This window comes from Malus sylvestris, chromosome 15 (genome assembly GCF_916048215.2).
Source record: "Malus sylvestris chromosome 15, drMalSylv7.2, whole genome shotgun sequence".
In the NCBI taxonomy this organism is placed as follows: domain Eukaryota; kingdom Viridiplantae; phylum Streptophyta; class Magnoliopsida; order Rosales; family Rosaceae; genus Malus; species Malus sylvestris.
The window spans coordinates 16,809,208-16,824,718 of NC_062274.1; the positions used below are offsets into that span (position 1 = coordinate 16,809,208).

The 15,511-nt window shown below is 41.6% G+C and overlaps 3 protein-coding genes across 3 annotated transcripts; 2 read left to right on the forward strand and 1 right to left on the reverse strand.

The window, feature by feature from the left end:
• The first annotated feature begins 3,190 nt into the window (after positions 1 to 3,190).
• On the forward strand, positions 3,191 to 4,945 carry LOC126602730 (uncharacterized). Its single transcript, XM_050269619.1, has one exon. The coding sequence runs from the start codon at positions 3,191 to 3,193 to the stop codon at positions 4,943 to 4,945; it is 1,755 nt and encodes a 584-aa protein (XP_050125576.1).
• A 2,340-nt stretch (positions 4,946 to 7,285) lies between these two features.
• LOC126605529 (WD repeat-containing protein VIP3-like) lies at positions 7,286 to 9,530 on the forward strand. Its single transcript, XM_050272944.1, has 2 exons — positions 7,286 to 7,724; positions 8,589 to 9,530. The coding sequence occupies exons 1-2, from the start codon at positions 7,386 to 7,388 to the stop codon at positions 9,201 to 9,203; spliced, it is 954 nt and encodes a 317-aa protein (XP_050128901.1). The 5' UTR covers positions 7,286 to 7,385; the 3' UTR covers positions 9,204 to 9,530.
• An 800-nt stretch (positions 9,531 to 10,330) lies between these two features.
• On the reverse strand, positions 10,331 to 12,159 carry LOC126604151 (threonine synthase, chloroplastic-like). Its single transcript, XM_050271289.1, has one exon. It carries the CDS (start codon positions 12,052 to 12,054, stop codon positions 10,462 to 10,464), a length of 1,593 nt encoding a protein of 530 aa, XP_050127246.1. The 5' UTR covers positions 12,055 to 12,159; the 3' UTR covers positions 10,331 to 10,461.
• Between the last annotated feature and the right edge of the window lie 3,352 nt (positions 12,160 to 15,511).

Below are 15,511 nucleotides of genomic sequence, written 5' to 3' on the forward strand. Positions count from 1 at the left end.
GTCATAAGTTTCCATACCAAAAAAGAACACGACCGGTTTCTTGATTGCCGACACATTTCGGCCCACATGTGAAGGCCCAAAATTTGAACTATGTTTATCTCAATTTAAGCCCATTGTGCTGCATAGTTTTTTGGACAACACTTTATTTTTATTAAATATTGTTTGAGAGGTGTTCTAAACTACTTTAAACTACGGAGTAAAGTAACTTGGCTATGATCATTCCTAATTTGGATATACATAACACTTTGGGATGTGGTATGGGTAAGCGGAGATTCTTGACCATTGATGTATATACAACTCTGAACAAAAATTTGGTGCTAATTAAAATTAGTGGTTCTATTCTTGCATCATATATTTTTCCTCCAAAAGTCCATTTTTAAGGAGTGTTTTTTTGATAATTTGAATATCAAATTGGGTCACTTGATTCTTGTATCATAGTTTTTTTATTTATTATTATTAAAAATACAACTTTCCATCCAAAGTGGGTTGCAAAATCCCAAAAAGTAGTGAAATTTTGCTTTTAGCAATGATTTTGTTTTAAATATCAGTATGATGAAATATCCACTAATGAATAACAACAGTTTGTATTAGCATGGTGTTTAACTTGTGTTTAACTTGGAGTGAAGCAAGAAATTATGTCCTGCAAAATGACTTGATTTCTTTTATTTATATCATCTTTTGATTTATTAATCTAAAAATTAAGAAAATATCGTAAGAAAAATAAAGGGATCGAGATTGGTAGTCACTTTTGTTAATTAAGTCACAAAACAATGGAGATATCCCGCTTTCACGTGAGAAAAATGTAAAGAAAAAGTTAGAAAGAAAGAAAAGGGTGTCCCTAAACGCTAGCTAATAGGCATAGCCGTCCCCTTGGAGAGATCTGGACGACACTTGGTCGTGGTGGCCATGGGAGCTGTCCTTTCTTAACCCTATCTGTTTCTGCTGTTTGAAAAAGTTGCTTGCACGCCATGGAAGCTGAGGCCTCTCTATATGTAAGGACATGTGTGGGACATGGGATAAGCCAAAAGCACTAGGTTTCGAATTATGGCTTTTTCCCACAACACAGCTTCTGCTTATTAGTGCGCTCTTCAGCTCCTGCTATGATTTTTAAGCACTAGTAGTTGTCACGCTTGGCTTCTGGCTTTTTTTCCAAGCCAAATTGTCCACACACTAGAAAGTCATAATTTGAAAACATATGTGTTTGGTTAATTAATGTTAAAGCCTCCTTTACAGTCTGAAATCAAAATAGTTAAGAGAAAAACATGCAGGAAAACTGGCCACGTAAAAAGCTGTATTACCATTAATGAACTCTAAAACAACAGGAAAAGTAAAAAGCGAGAGATTTTTTGGTGCCCTTGCGTTCATCGCTCTCACACGATGAGAAACTCAAGTTACGTGATGAGAGATAAACTCAAAAGAAGATATGTAACTACGAATTTGTAAATCTTTATCTCTCAACACGTGCATGACTCTACATAAACTCTAAAATCGGCTATAAAACAGCAGATTCTCTCCGGGATTAAGGGTTTTTTAAATTTTGAAAAATTCTTGTTTGACAGATTGTCACCAAAGAGGAACGGTCGTGGTGTTTTCATTGTAAAAGGGTATATAATTTCAATGATCGCACCACGCTCCAATCATTCAAACAAAGAGAAAAGAGAAGAAGGAAATTGGTTGAGTAGTACGTACAAGTGTCCTCTGCTTCTCTGTATATGGACTACACCTGCAACTTGCTTGCCTTAGAACTTCAAATTAATATTTTTAATTTTCTTTCTTTCTTTTTTAAAATCAATTTTTATTTTATTTTATTTTATTTTATTTTATTTTATTTTTGGTGAATTGGCAGATCAGATTATTAAGAACAATGTTTGGCTACTCAAAGGGGAGTAGGAACTCCTACTCAAAACTCTTCGTATTCGAATCACAGAGCTTTGTGCTTATGATAAGAACTGTTCATATTATAAATCATACTGTAAAGATCATCTCTGTAAAAAATGAATTAAAACTGAGGTCGTTTTGTTAATCTATTTTAGCAAATACATAAATGTTTCATAATACTTATACAAATTCCATTAATTTGTTTTTATATAGTTCGATGACTAAACGACCTTAGTTTTAATTCATTTTTTTACAGAGGAAATCTTTATAGAGTGATTTATAATATGAACGGTTCTGATTATAAAAACGGAATTCTATAAATCGATAACGAATAATTTTGAGTATGAACTCTTACTTTTTTTCTTTGAGTAGACAGGTATTGTTCAATTATTAATTTGAATAAAAGATTCATACACTTGAATGTTTTTAAATAATTTTATATTTGTCGGTGTACTATTGGTTGTTATCAAACAATTATTGTCGAGTGATACACACTACCATACAATTATAAAAACATAATAAATTATGTGTAATGCCTTAAGCATGATTAAGTTTTGGTATTAATTCGAATGCTTCAATCTAATCCACCCTTATGATTCACATGCATAGTTTTGCTTTCATTTTATTTGATTATACATGTTCTTATCAGTCTTATCTCTAATTTACCCACACAAGCACGAAACTAGTTCATAAAAGATAATAGTTTCGTAATACGTTAGGTCTACGTATGCAAATCTACATGATTAATAGTTTAGATGAATGCATGTAACACGTCGATTCTTATTCAAAAGAACGTTATATCACCTATAAAATTTAATAAGAATAGAAGATATTTAGTGCATGTAATCAGAGAGAGAGAGAGAGTGTGTGTGAGTTATGCTCTTAAGGTTCTTATATTTTCAATTGTATACTCTTTGTATTTTTCTCATCACATATCACGTGATTTAGATAAACATAAAGAAAAAATACAACCAATTAAAAAGCAGATTATTTTTGTATTATGTTGATTTAATGATACAACGCTCTCAATGGATTTTGATTAATAAGAAATTATGAAACGTGGATTATTAATATTTCATTTTCAAAAGGCATATCTTTGTCTGCTAAATTATTTTTCATTTTGTTGACCAAAAAAACAAATTATATTTCTTATTTTGTACTCTTTATCTCCACAAGCAAAGCCCCAAAACCCCAACTCATCAAAAGCAATGCAAGTAAACAAAGCCTAAAGACCCATCAAAACCGCCACCCCCCACCTACTTGTCCCAACTCACCATCATCACCACCACCCCCACCCCCACCCCCCTCCTCCATGCCTCGCCGCCATGGCTCACCGTCTCCGCTTTTAAGTCCACCGTTGCTCATCATCCTCTTCCCCATCATCATCTCACTCATCCTCTTCTATACCATCCCTCCATTCCTATCTCTCACCTCTCAACTCCTCCGCCCCACCATTTCTGTCAAGAAAAGTTGGGACTCCCTCAATGTGTTTCTCGTCATTTTCGCAATCCTATGCGGCGTTTTCGCCAAGCGAAACGAAGACGCATCACCTACCGAGGAAGATCGCATTCCCGACAATAATATTCCACACCCTTTGGACAAAGTAACTACAAACAGCGCGAACATATCGGAATCGGAAGCAGCTGGGTCTGTACTTCCGCAGCAATGGTTTGGATATTCGGAGAGGAGGACGCCGGAAATCGGTGGTGGCCGGTTGAGGAGGAGCAGCAGCTCCTACCCGGATCTGAGGCAACTCGGGCAAGACTCAGTGTGGGAAACTCCGGATCACAACAAGCCGCAGTTCCGCTTCTTCGACGACTTCGAAATCGGCAATTACAATCGTGCCCCGTCAACTTCACACCAACGCCGATCCGAGGAGTACTCAGATGTAATTAAGGAGATTCCGGTGGATACTTTCGTACCTTACTCTTCTCATCCCCCGCCGCAAAAGTCGCCAACACCGACACCTCCACCGCCGCCTCCACCACGTCAACAAAAAACGAGAAGGACGTATCAGACCGTTGGACGTAAAGATCCAAAAACGGGGAAAGTAGTGAATAAGCATATTACTGAAGAGGGTGAAGAAATTGAGGATGTTCGAACTCCGCCACCGACGCCTCCACCTCCTCCGCCGCCAAGGCCTGCTGCCCCGCCGTCGCCAATTCGGATTCGGTCGGAGCCGAAACGCAGGAAGAGTAATGTGAAGAAGGAGATAGCGATGGTTTGGGCTTCGGTTCTGTCTAATCAGAGAAAGAGGAAGAAGAAGCACAAGGTCACCGGTACCAGAAACATTTACGAAACTGCTGCTTCTCTGCCTGAACACCAACGACAAGGAGGAGAAGGAGAATACTTTTTCACAAGACCGCCGCCGTCGCCACCTCCTCCACCACCACCCCCGCCGCCGCCACATTCTGTGTTTCATAATCTGTTCAAAAAGGGAATGAGCAAAACTAAGAAAGTTCACTCCGTCTCGACACCTCCAACTCCACCACCACCACCACCACAGCCGGCATTGCGAAAACAAAAGAGTTGGAATACTAGTTTCCCGCTGGCGCCACCAACTCCGCCGCAACAACCACCTCCGGCTACTTCCCGGCGACGATCTTCCGCCTCCAGTGGCCGCCCGCCGTTGCCGACTAAGTCGAGCACTTATCTGTACGAGGAAAATGTAAACAGCGGCAGCCAGAGTCCTTTAATTCCGGTGGCGCCGCCACCTCCTCCGCCGTTCAAAATGCCGGATCTGAAGTTTTTTGTGCGCGGGGATTTTGTTAAGATAAGGAGCGCGGAGAGCTCACGCTGTGGATCTCCTGAATTGGAGGACGTTGATGACGTTGATGCGTGGCCACGTAAGGAAGAAGACTTGAAGTCAAAGTCAGAAGTACAGAGAAAAGTCAACGTGATGGACAGTGGAGATGGCGGCGGTGGTGGCGGCAGCAGCGGCAGATCCTCCGTGTTCTGCCCTAGCCCAGATGTTAATACGAAAGCTGATAACTTCATTGCTAGGCTGAGAGATGAGTGGAAGCTTGAGAAGATGAACTCAATGAGGCAGAAAAAGAAGATGCCCTAATCTGCATGCACTGGTTTTTTACTCACCATTCTCTACTTTTACATTCACATTTGATTTTAACACTTAGATAAAGAACTATGGTATATACTGGCAAAGAAAACATGGAAGGCATTAGGGCTTGGATTGGGTTTTTGTCCAATCTTTAGGAGCACCCTCTGCCTCCTGGTCTAAATTCTGTCGTATAATTGGTGGATATACACGACTAAAGATATAGGAAGAGGAGAACATATTTCCGATTACACTAACGAATCTCTCTCCTATGTAGATTAGAGTGACGTGAATTTGGATTTTGGATTGATTGTGTTTGATGATGTGAGTGTGTACACAAGTACACAAAATAATAGGCAATGGGTTTTCCGAGTGTGGCTTTATTTTTTCCTCACCTCTTGGAGCTCGTTGTGGAAGAAGTAGGCGAATTTTTGGATTTGGTACTTGTACTATGTATGGATTGAGGGATCTCAATGTGGTTTTTGTTCTCCTTTTAGAGCCATTTTGTATTAAAGTACAATGTGTGTATGGGTTCTATAATTTGAACTAGTTTTGTTTTCGTGTGCAATCTTCTTTATATGTATATAACATGAGAAATTTTCATGAAAACAACTGCATACAATATTTTGTAAGTTATTGAATTGTTATTACGATGCAACAATGTATGACATACATTGCAGATCTAATAATGATTATTTTTTGGTCAATTGATCTAATAATGATTATTATTTTATATCCTAAAGAAGAAAGATGAACCTGTTTTATTTAACAATTAAACGAACTAACACATGACAGACATTGTTGTAACTTGTATGATAAAGTTTCTTCTAAGTTGTTGTCCTACGTAACAATGTAATGAAACGAGAAAATGGCATCATTGCTTTATGTTAAAATTGAAGGATAATGTAAAAGGTGTGGGTGGAGTGGTTTAAAATAAAAGAGAAGTCATTACTCATTAATAAAACTAGAGTACAAGTAACATGATCACAAATGCAACTTTACTTAAAAAAAAAAGTTTTTTTTAGTCAAAATGGTTTTTAAGATTGTCATAACTCCTCACTTTAGTTTTTGAGATTTAAAATTGATAGAAGTGATCATTGAGATTGTCCACCGTCAATTATGTTGGTCATTCTGTGAAAAATCTCAATTAAATTGAAGAAACAATCAGTTCAAGTGAAAGGGTTGATTTGACAAAAACACTCCTCAGTTTAACGGAAATTCTTCACAGAATGATCAAAATGACTAATGGTGGACAATCTCGGAGACCAATTTGGCTAAAAAGCCTTAAAAAAAATATAATAAGAACATACAAAATCAAGTGGGAAAATTGCAATATATAGTTAATTCTAAGTACCAAATTGCATTAGGAAACACCATTCGTCCCTTCCTAGCCGGCTACCAAAGAACGATGCATTCACATCCTTTTTGGCAATTTAATTTGTTGGTCCGGCCGGCCCCAATCAAGCACTTATATACACAGATGATGAATAGGCGAACAAGTAGCTGGGTATTGGGGTCCAAATTAAAGTAGTTGACTATGGTCGGTGGCATAAATGAATATCTAGGTTTAGGGCACCATTTGGGATAGTTCAACATCAACCTAACCTAAGCTTTGAACTCATGGCGAATCAGTTAGAGGCAATATACCGATTAAGTATCGATTTAGTGATTTTTTCTTCTTCTTCTTATTAATATGGTATAAGAAATGTAGAGTTCGAATTCTGGTGATAAACGCAAAAATTTAGTAGAATATACGTCCGAGTTTGGAGTCGACGTATCTATTATGAAGCTTGCATTAAGATTAGTCTAATCTTCAATCAACTTTGGAATTGTTTTAACGACAAAAAAAGAGATTGATGACAAAAGATATGGAGACCCATTGCACAAAGAAACTGGAGAAACATTGGCTTTTCATTTTGTACGGCAAGCTAAAGCACCACCCCAAGCGGCCAGAAAATGGTTGACCGCAAACTTGCCGATTTGAAGGTGGGAGGGTCACCATTAGTTCCCTAAAATTTAGTTGAGTATTTTGGTAACTTTACAATAGGATACAATGGACATAAACAAAGGTCAATCACACTCATTTTCTCCAACCACACATCCTTGTTAATTTTTAGTTATTGATATTTTAGAATTCATTTAATCCGACGGCCGACAAATTGTGTGAGAAGTAAAAATTGGTGTGTAAATTCACCATAGCCTCTCTGAGCATGAAAGGGATGAATAACCGTGGCTTGTCACCATTTATTATCTTTTAAAAAAAGAACAAGTCCTAACAAATCCACTCAATTACGGGCCGACAAATTTCAGGTAGGTCCAAACTATACAACAACTCAAAATCTTAGCCCAAACATAAATCCCAAAAGCTTCCAGAAAAAGAAAATTGAAGACCGAAAAGAGTGAAGAAGTGAGCAAACTAGGGTTCTTGTCGTTTCACCAAAATCAATCACCAATGAAGCTAGCCGGACTGAAATCAATCGAGGACGCGCACGACGAGTCGGTATGGGCGGTGACGTGGGTGCCGGCCACCGAGTCCCGACCCTCTTTGCTGCTAACCGGGTCACTGGACGAGACCGTGAGGCTGTGGCAACCGGACGAGCTGGTGAACCGGGGAAAAATGACCGGCCACTGCCTCGGCGTGGCTTCGGTGGCGGCCCACCCCTCCGGCCGCATCGCCGCCTCGGCTTCGCTGGATAGCTTCGTCAGGGTATTTGATGTTGATACCAACAATACAGTGGCCAGTCTCGAAGCCCCGCCGTCTGAAGTGTGGCAATTACGATTCAATCCCCAGGTACATTGTTGCAAATGTTGGAAATTTTGGATATTTATTTTCTGAGTAAAGTTTGTATTTAATTACTTGTTTTTGTATCTATGCATTAAATTCTGCTGAGTTTATTTTGATGGGATGTGCTATCCACACACTTTATTTTACTTCTCATACATCCTTGATAATTTATGTCCATTGATCTTCTTCAATTCATCCGATCTGACAGTTGAAAATTAAAAATGTGTGAGAGAAGTAAAATAGGATGTATGGATATCACATCCCTATTTTTGTTTACTTTGAAAATTATGATAAAATTAGACTTGGGGATTTAGAATATGTTGTATTTTGCTTGGCTGCTTTACTAATAGTGTCAGAGATGCCAATTGGAGACAAACTTACCTACGCTATGCAGTATGCAGCGGTATCTCAAGCCAATCACACTCTGTCATACGTCTTATAACGCCATACGTTTTAAATTTCCCACGTGACATTGGGTGATTGACTTCAGGATACCATTTAAAATTTACCACGTGGAATTGCGTGAATGCTTAGATACCACCACAATGGTATCCCCGTTTTCGGGAAAGTTCTTCTTGAGAAGTTGTTGATCTCTTTTAGTTCTTAATTGTTAAACTGATATTCAAAGTGGACCAAATTTGAATAAATGAGATGCTCCAAGTGAACATATTTAGTGTTTGTATCTAAAATTAGGACTTATTTTAGGGTCTTTAGCATTACATTTATCGAGGCTCCGAGTGATTTCTGATTCTTACTGAGAACCATCTTTTTTGTTTGCTAAAGCAAGTTTAGAGGCATTTGATTGAAGGTATTTGAAGCAGACAATTTTGGTAATATTCAAATTGATGCTAATTTGTGGTACCCGATCAGGGTACCATGCTAGCTGTGGCAGGTGGGGGAAGTGCATCAGTCAAAGTTTGGGACACTGCCACATGGGATATAGTAGCCACATTGTCTATTCCTCGCCCCGAAGGTACCAAGCCAACTGATAAAAGCAGCAGCAAGAAGTTTGTGCTATCGGTTGCCTGGAGTCCTGATGGGAGACGCATTGCTTGTGGCTCGATGGATGGAACCGTTTCTGTTTTTGATGCAGATCGTGCCAAATTCCTGCACCACCTGGAAGGCCACTTCATGCCAGTGAGGTCTCTTGTGTTTTCACCCGTTGAGCCAAGGTTACTCTTCACAGGCTCAGATGATACCCATGTACACATGTATGACGCTGAAGGAAAAACCTTGGTTGGAGCTATGTCAGGTCATGCAGGATGGGTCCTGAGTGTGGATGTGAGCAGTGATGGGGCGGCTGTTGCAACAGGCTCAAGTGATAGAACTGTGAGGCTGTGGGATATCAGCATGAGGGGAGCTGTGCAGACAATGAGCAACCACACTGACCAAGTCTGGGGAGTGGCGTTTCGACCAGGAGGAATGCCTGGTAGACTTGCAAGTGTGTCGGATGACAAGAGCATATCGCTGTACGACTACTCTTGAAGTGGCTGGCTCGGGGAGATATGAGAACCTTGGAAATTTACCAGATTGTTCACTTGAAATCGGTTTGTTTGACACCTTGTTCACTTGAAACTAGTGTTGGTCGAGGGAGGGAATGCATACCTATTCGACGGATGTTTTACCGTCGAATTGGTGAACCCTTTACAGTAAAAAAATGAACTGGCGAAGCCTTAGATTTGACCTTGTTAATGTGTATTCTTAGGCTCGCAGCTTTAACAAGTAAGTTTTGGCATATATGTGTTTGGTCATTTTTTCAGTTGGGTAATTCACCTTTTGTCCATATATGGAAAATTATGTGGCATTTTTTTAGATCGAATGTGGATTTTTTGTTGCTCCTTGGTTCAAGAAAAAGAAAATAAACCAACAGATTTCTCTCCTTTCTGCCCTATTACCTTGATGTTTAAGAAAAATGCGTTGTTATTGACACTTTAAGAGAATCATTTTACACTATAAGAGTATTTTTTTCCCTTTAATTTTTACATACTAAGGGAGCTCACATTAAATTTTTGAATTTTATACTTTTGTAAGAAATGTGTTACGCTTGAATGGTTTTAATGTCTCAAGTCAAGTTTTTATCGTACAAAGCAGTTGACTTCTCAAATGGTGCATATTCTTTCCGTGCATCGTATCATTCCACAATCCACTCCACTAACCAAAATAAATAAATATGTAACGGTATGACAGTGACACCAAGAAACACGTCCAACGGGAAGCTTAAACTTTATGACTCGATATTTACCAAAAAGAAGAGAAGAAAAAAAGCAGTTCAAGACATGACAGCACCATTTAACATTGTCAAGGATGATAAAACAAGTTGGAGAATCACACGAAAACAAAAATAATGACATGACACCACCATGGCACCATGGGAGAAGTCATGACAAACACCTTCCAAGCATGTGGGAAACTAGAAAATTCCTTAAAACACGCAAACAAAAGAGCAGCGTAGAGATACGTATCACAAGATTAATCCAAAAAAACCAAGGGATATGTTGTTCCACTAATGTTACACAAGATGTCTGAATGTGATCAGAAACATGGTCATTTACATATATATCTGTCGGACAATTTTCACAAGTAAATATAAGATTATATTTGCGAAACATATATAAAACAGAAAAACAAAATTAACTCTCTCGATTAATCCAAAAGCAACGTGCTGAAATCCAAGCATCAACAGCAAAATGGGATACTTTGTTACATTAATACAAAAACTTGCTTCCTAAACCTCCTCTCTCACTCAGACCTTTGGTGCCTTGTTGAACAAATACTCCTTGAGCACATCCATAACCTCCCCGAATTCCGCCTTCACCTCCGTCGGCGGGTTAGCGAACCGGCAAGCCATGTCCTTGATTGCCTTCGAGTGATAGTCAACTTTCGACTGCGTAAACTTCAGACCATGAGCAGTACTCACCACCACAGTCCGATCACCGGCTCCAATGACACCACTCTTCCTCAGCTTATCCAATGCGGTTAGAGCAACGCCGGTGTGAGGGCAGATAAACATCCCTGTGGAGTCGGCTTTCGCCATTGCGTCCATCAACTCCTCCTCACTTGCTTCCTCCACAATCCCATCACAATTCTTTAGAGCATACACGGCTCTGTCGATTGAAACAGGGTCCCCAATCTGAATAGCCGAGGCAAATGTCGAATTCGCCTTCACCGGCTTGAAATCCTTCCACCCTGACTTGTAATACAAGTAAAGCGGGTTCGCATTTGCTGCCTGAGCGCAAACCATCCGCGGAATTCGATCCACTAACCCCAATTCCTGGCACATTTTGAACCCTTTGTAAAATGCATAGATGTTGCCTAGATTGCCTCCGGGAACAATGACCCAATCGGGCACTTCCCAATCAAATTGCTGCAAAATCTCAATCGCCGCCGTCTTCTGCCCCTCCAGCCTCAAACTATTCAGCGAATTCGCCAAGTAAATTGGCAATTCGGCCGTGATTTCCCTGATTAGCTTCATGCAGCCGTCGAAATCGGTGTCGATGCTCAGCACGAACGCGCCGTTCGCAATCGGCTGGACCAATTGCGCCATTGAAATTTTGTTAGCCGGTAAGAAAACAATCGAGGGAATACCTGCGGCAGCGCAATAAGCGGATAGAGCTGCCGACGTGTCGCCGGTGGAGGCGCAGCCCACTCCGACGACGGGGCGTTTGAGCTTCCTGAGGCGGTTGACCTGGCTGATTAGCACCGTCATGCCGAGGTCCTTGAAGCTGCCGGTGTGGCTGATCCCGCAGTGCTTGACCCAGAGATCGTTCATGCCCAGAAACTGTTTGCCGAAACGCTCCGCCCAGAAGAGGTTGGAGTTCCCCTCGAACGCCGAAACGATGTCGTCGTCGTCAATCTCGGGCAGGACCCACTCCTTCTTAGACCAGACGCCGGAGCCGTACGGCCACGTGGTCTTCCCCACGCGCGAGTCGAAGAGTCTCCGCCAGTACGCGCCGTCGAACTTCCGCAGCGCGTCCATGTCGTGCTGGACGTCGAGGAGGCCGCCGGATTGGCTGCGGTAGACGATTTCGTCAAGCGAGTAGGACTCGGGCGAGTCGAAGCCCGAGTTGAACGGAACGTACTTGGCCGAGAAGCTGTTGGGGGAGCGGTGTCGGCGGGCCTCATCGCGGATGTTCTCATCGGCGGCGCGGCGGGTCTTGCTGGAAGGGGGCTGGGGCGGGGTCCTGTTTGTTGCGGGGGAGGGATCGAATGTGGAGGAGGTGCAGGATACGGAAAGTGAGGAGGTAGGGGGGCGTTTGGACGCGGGGTTTTGGTAAAACGCGGAGAGATTAGGGGAGAGGGAGGAGAGAGAGGAGTGGAACAAGGCGGAGGAAGCCATGGCTGAGGAGAGGGACAGAGGGGAAGTGTCTGGAAGGAGGCGGCGCGCGTTTGGATTTTAGAGGGGTTTGGAGTGGGTGATATTTAGGGGGAGGAAAGTGCGGGGTCGTGACTCATTACCATAAGTAGGTCCGTTTGGGACACTTGTGCGAATTAGACACGTTTTTGTTTTGGCATATGGATTTATGAATTGGAAATGTAGTTGTGGGTACGTTCATTGTGCTCATTTTATTAAGGTCAAACTGCTGAAATTTCTCTCCTCCCGTGAGCTTTTCTCGTTGTTGTGTGAGTGTTCCTTCGTTTTCGTAGATTCGCTTCGTCATTAGCCCTAAATTTGATTATGGTCAGTGGCAGTTCCAGGCTTTTCCTTTGTCTTCCTCTTTTCCTCTTTTCCTCTTTTCCTCCATCCTCTTCCTTTCCCATGTTGGAATATTTGATCGAGTATATCATTCTTTAATGATTTCTTTTTATTCTTAATTTCAATTTTGTTTGCAAACAAAACCGATGCATTGAACGGGATTTATAATGTTAGCATTTGATTGTGCTTACAAGGATCATAGGTTGATGTATCCTAGATAGAGGGTAGAGCGTCATAACCTGTTACACCGAGACATTGTCTTCGAATAGCGAAATTTACTTTTAACGACAGTGAACTTACACACCTCAACCTACAAAGTTGTTCAACAAGCATCAACAAAAAGCAGTGTCTACATTCTAACAGATAAGTATTTTATTGTATTTGTTTATTTCATCTAATTAATTGCGGCAACGTAAATACTATATACTAATGTTTATCTTATGTGATTTGTTGTAGGAGAAGCATCATTCATATCACCAAATATTTCCAACACTCCAAACTTCCGCATTCTCTTTTTTCCTCACTCCGTTCACCTCCTCTAATTTCATGTTTTGGCTCCATCATCTCTCGAGCCATACTCAATTATTTTCGTGTATCGCCGGTGTTCCGCATTTTGTCTCAGATCTATGGTTTAGAGTGTGTAGAACTTTGGCTCATGCATTCACACCATCACTTTTGTTGGTCCTTTCCGGTATTCGCCCTTGTCAGCGATGTTGCTTGTAGGATCTCTCGTCATGCGTGCTTCCATGGTTTTGTGGCGGCGGTCAATGTGGTGGTCCTTGTAGGAGGATGCGGCTGTTTTTCTTCTTCACTTGTGGGTTTCTTGCTGGCTTGGTGTATTGGTGGAATTTGCAGAAGATTTGAGTGAAGGGTGTGAAATAAAAGGAAATGAGAGCAAAAACCAACTGCAAATTGTTTAAACCAGCTAAATCAAATCAAGTCGTTTCGGTTGAATTTTAAACTACAAAAATGTAATATACTAAGACAATTTTCAAACCAAAATGCAATTAGTTCGATTGGTCATGTTTTGGAGTTGCATGAATTGACCCAAAACCTTTTGTACTTTTTCACACTTGGCATTTTATAGTTGGCTACCGCCATCTGTCTCAAGATATGAAGTCGCCTTTGACTTATGTAAGATAATTAGAATATTTGCTTAATTGTTTTCAAAGAAAAATAACTGAACCAAACCGGTCAATAAAATGATAGATTTAGATTATTAAAATACAGCGATTAGTTTGGACCTAAATTGAACCAACCCAAATCGAGATATCAACATTAAGTTGGTTATGAGTTTAAGATCTTAATAGAAACCAAATGAGCGAACTAGATCTTGACTGTGGAGCCAAAAATATTCACAGGGCGACACGTGGATTTTTGGACAAAAATGACAAAAATACCCTTGCAATACAACGAGGTTCCTACGCGCAAGCAGCGGGCAACCCTCTTTCAACCAAGACAGAAGTGCCCAAAATAGGTAACAATTCAAAGTCCATCTCATCAAATCCTTTCTACAAGGTAATTCCCAAACACATTCCTTTTAAATTATGTTAATTGGCTAATTAATGGGTTTATTGCCTAATTAACCCATTAATTGTCAATTAAACCATCAATTATATCCAAATAACTACAAAATACATCCAATTCAACCCTAAAACACCACATGGCCGGCTATCCCCATTTCAAAACCTAATACATCACTTTTTTTCTACCTTTTTCACCATTTCTTCCTTTTTATTACCCAATAAATTCAAAAACCACCAAAACATTCATCTTATGTTTAATAGCCAAATAAATTGGCTAATTAAACCTAAATTAAACCTAAAAACCCTAGCCACCTCCTATCCCTATAAATATACAGTATACTCCCATTCTCACCAAAAAGCTAATTCCAACACTTTGGCAAAAATCCCAAAATTCTCTAAACACTCTTTCTCTCTAAATTCTAACTTTGGCATCGGAGGTTCTTCGGCCAAAGCCCCCCCCCATTCATCGTGGGTGCGTGAGGCTCTTGGCCTTAATCTAAGGTGTTAATTGTTTTGTAGGTGCAAAATCGTCCAAGATCGAGGAGGAAGAAATTTGCATCCACAAATTTGTGCTTTCATTGAGAGTTGAAATCCATACTCGTAGAAGACTCTCGCACAAAAAAGGTTTTTTCTTTATTTTCTAGTCCATTTGAATATTTTTCATACGTTCTTATTATTAGAATTTTTTATTTGCAAAGGTTCTTTGATAAAACGTATAAGCAAAATATAATGGCTAGAAATTTAGAAAATTCCATAAGTGAAAATTCTAGTGTTCAAGAAATGGGAGTGCGGAGATCCGTGAGGCAAAATGCAACAATAAGGGGAGCAGCATCACCACCACGAGTTTCCACCATGGGAACCACCGCGGTGGCTACCTCGGTAGCCACCCACGGCGAGGTCCATGGTGCCTTCACCACGGCCACCATGGGAACCACTGCAGTGGCTACTTCGGTAGCCATTCGTGGCGAGGTCCATGGAGCTTTCACCACGGCCCGAGCCGTGCCATCCAAGTTTACATGGACCCAAGCCCAAGCCTCGCATTCACATGCACCGCGTGTTGAGCAGCCTGCTTCCGTCGAGCAGCCCACTCCCGTAGCCCAGCCTGCTCCTGCCAAGCAGCCTGCTCTCGTGACCCAGCCTGCTCCCAACGAACAGCCCACTCCCGTGGTCCAGCCTGCTTCCGTCGAGCAGCCCACTCCCGTGGCCCAGCCTGCTCCTGCCAAGCAGCCTGCTCTCGTGACCCAGCCTGCTCCCGACGAGCAGCCCACTCCCGTGGTCTAGCCTGCTTCCGTCGAGCAGCCCACTCCTGTGGCCCAGCCTGCTCCTGCCAAGCAGCCTGCTCTCGTGACCCAGCCTGCTCCCGACGAGCAGCTCACTCCCGTGGTCCAGCCTGCTTCCGTCGAGTAGCCCACTCTTACGGCCCAACCTGCTCCTGCCGAGCAGCCTGCTCCTGCTGAGCAGCCTGCTCCCGATGAGCAGCCCACTCTCACGGCCCATCATGCTCCAGTGGCTTTCCAAGCAGCCCAAGTCGACCCAAGACTATCTCAACCATCCGGACCTACCATCGAGCCAGG

Bases quoted from the DNA above. Each gene is read 5' to 3' on its own strand.
- LOC126602730 (XM_050269619.1), top strand. From the start codon at position 3,191: ATGCCTCGCCGCCATGGCTCACCGTCTCCGCTTTTAAGTCCACCGTTG.
- LOC126605529 (XM_050272944.1), top strand. From the start codon at position 7,386: ATGAAGCTAGCCGGACTGAAATCAATCGAGGACGCGCACGACGAGTCG. The intron at 7,725-8,588 runs GTACATTGTTGC...GTACCCGATCAG, and splicing joins AATTACGATTCAATCCCCAG to GGTACCATGCTAGCTGTGGC.
- LOC126604151 (XM_050271289.1), bottom strand. From the start codon at position 12,054: ATGGCTTCCTCCGCCTTGTTCCACTCCTCTCTCTCCTCCCTCTCCCCT.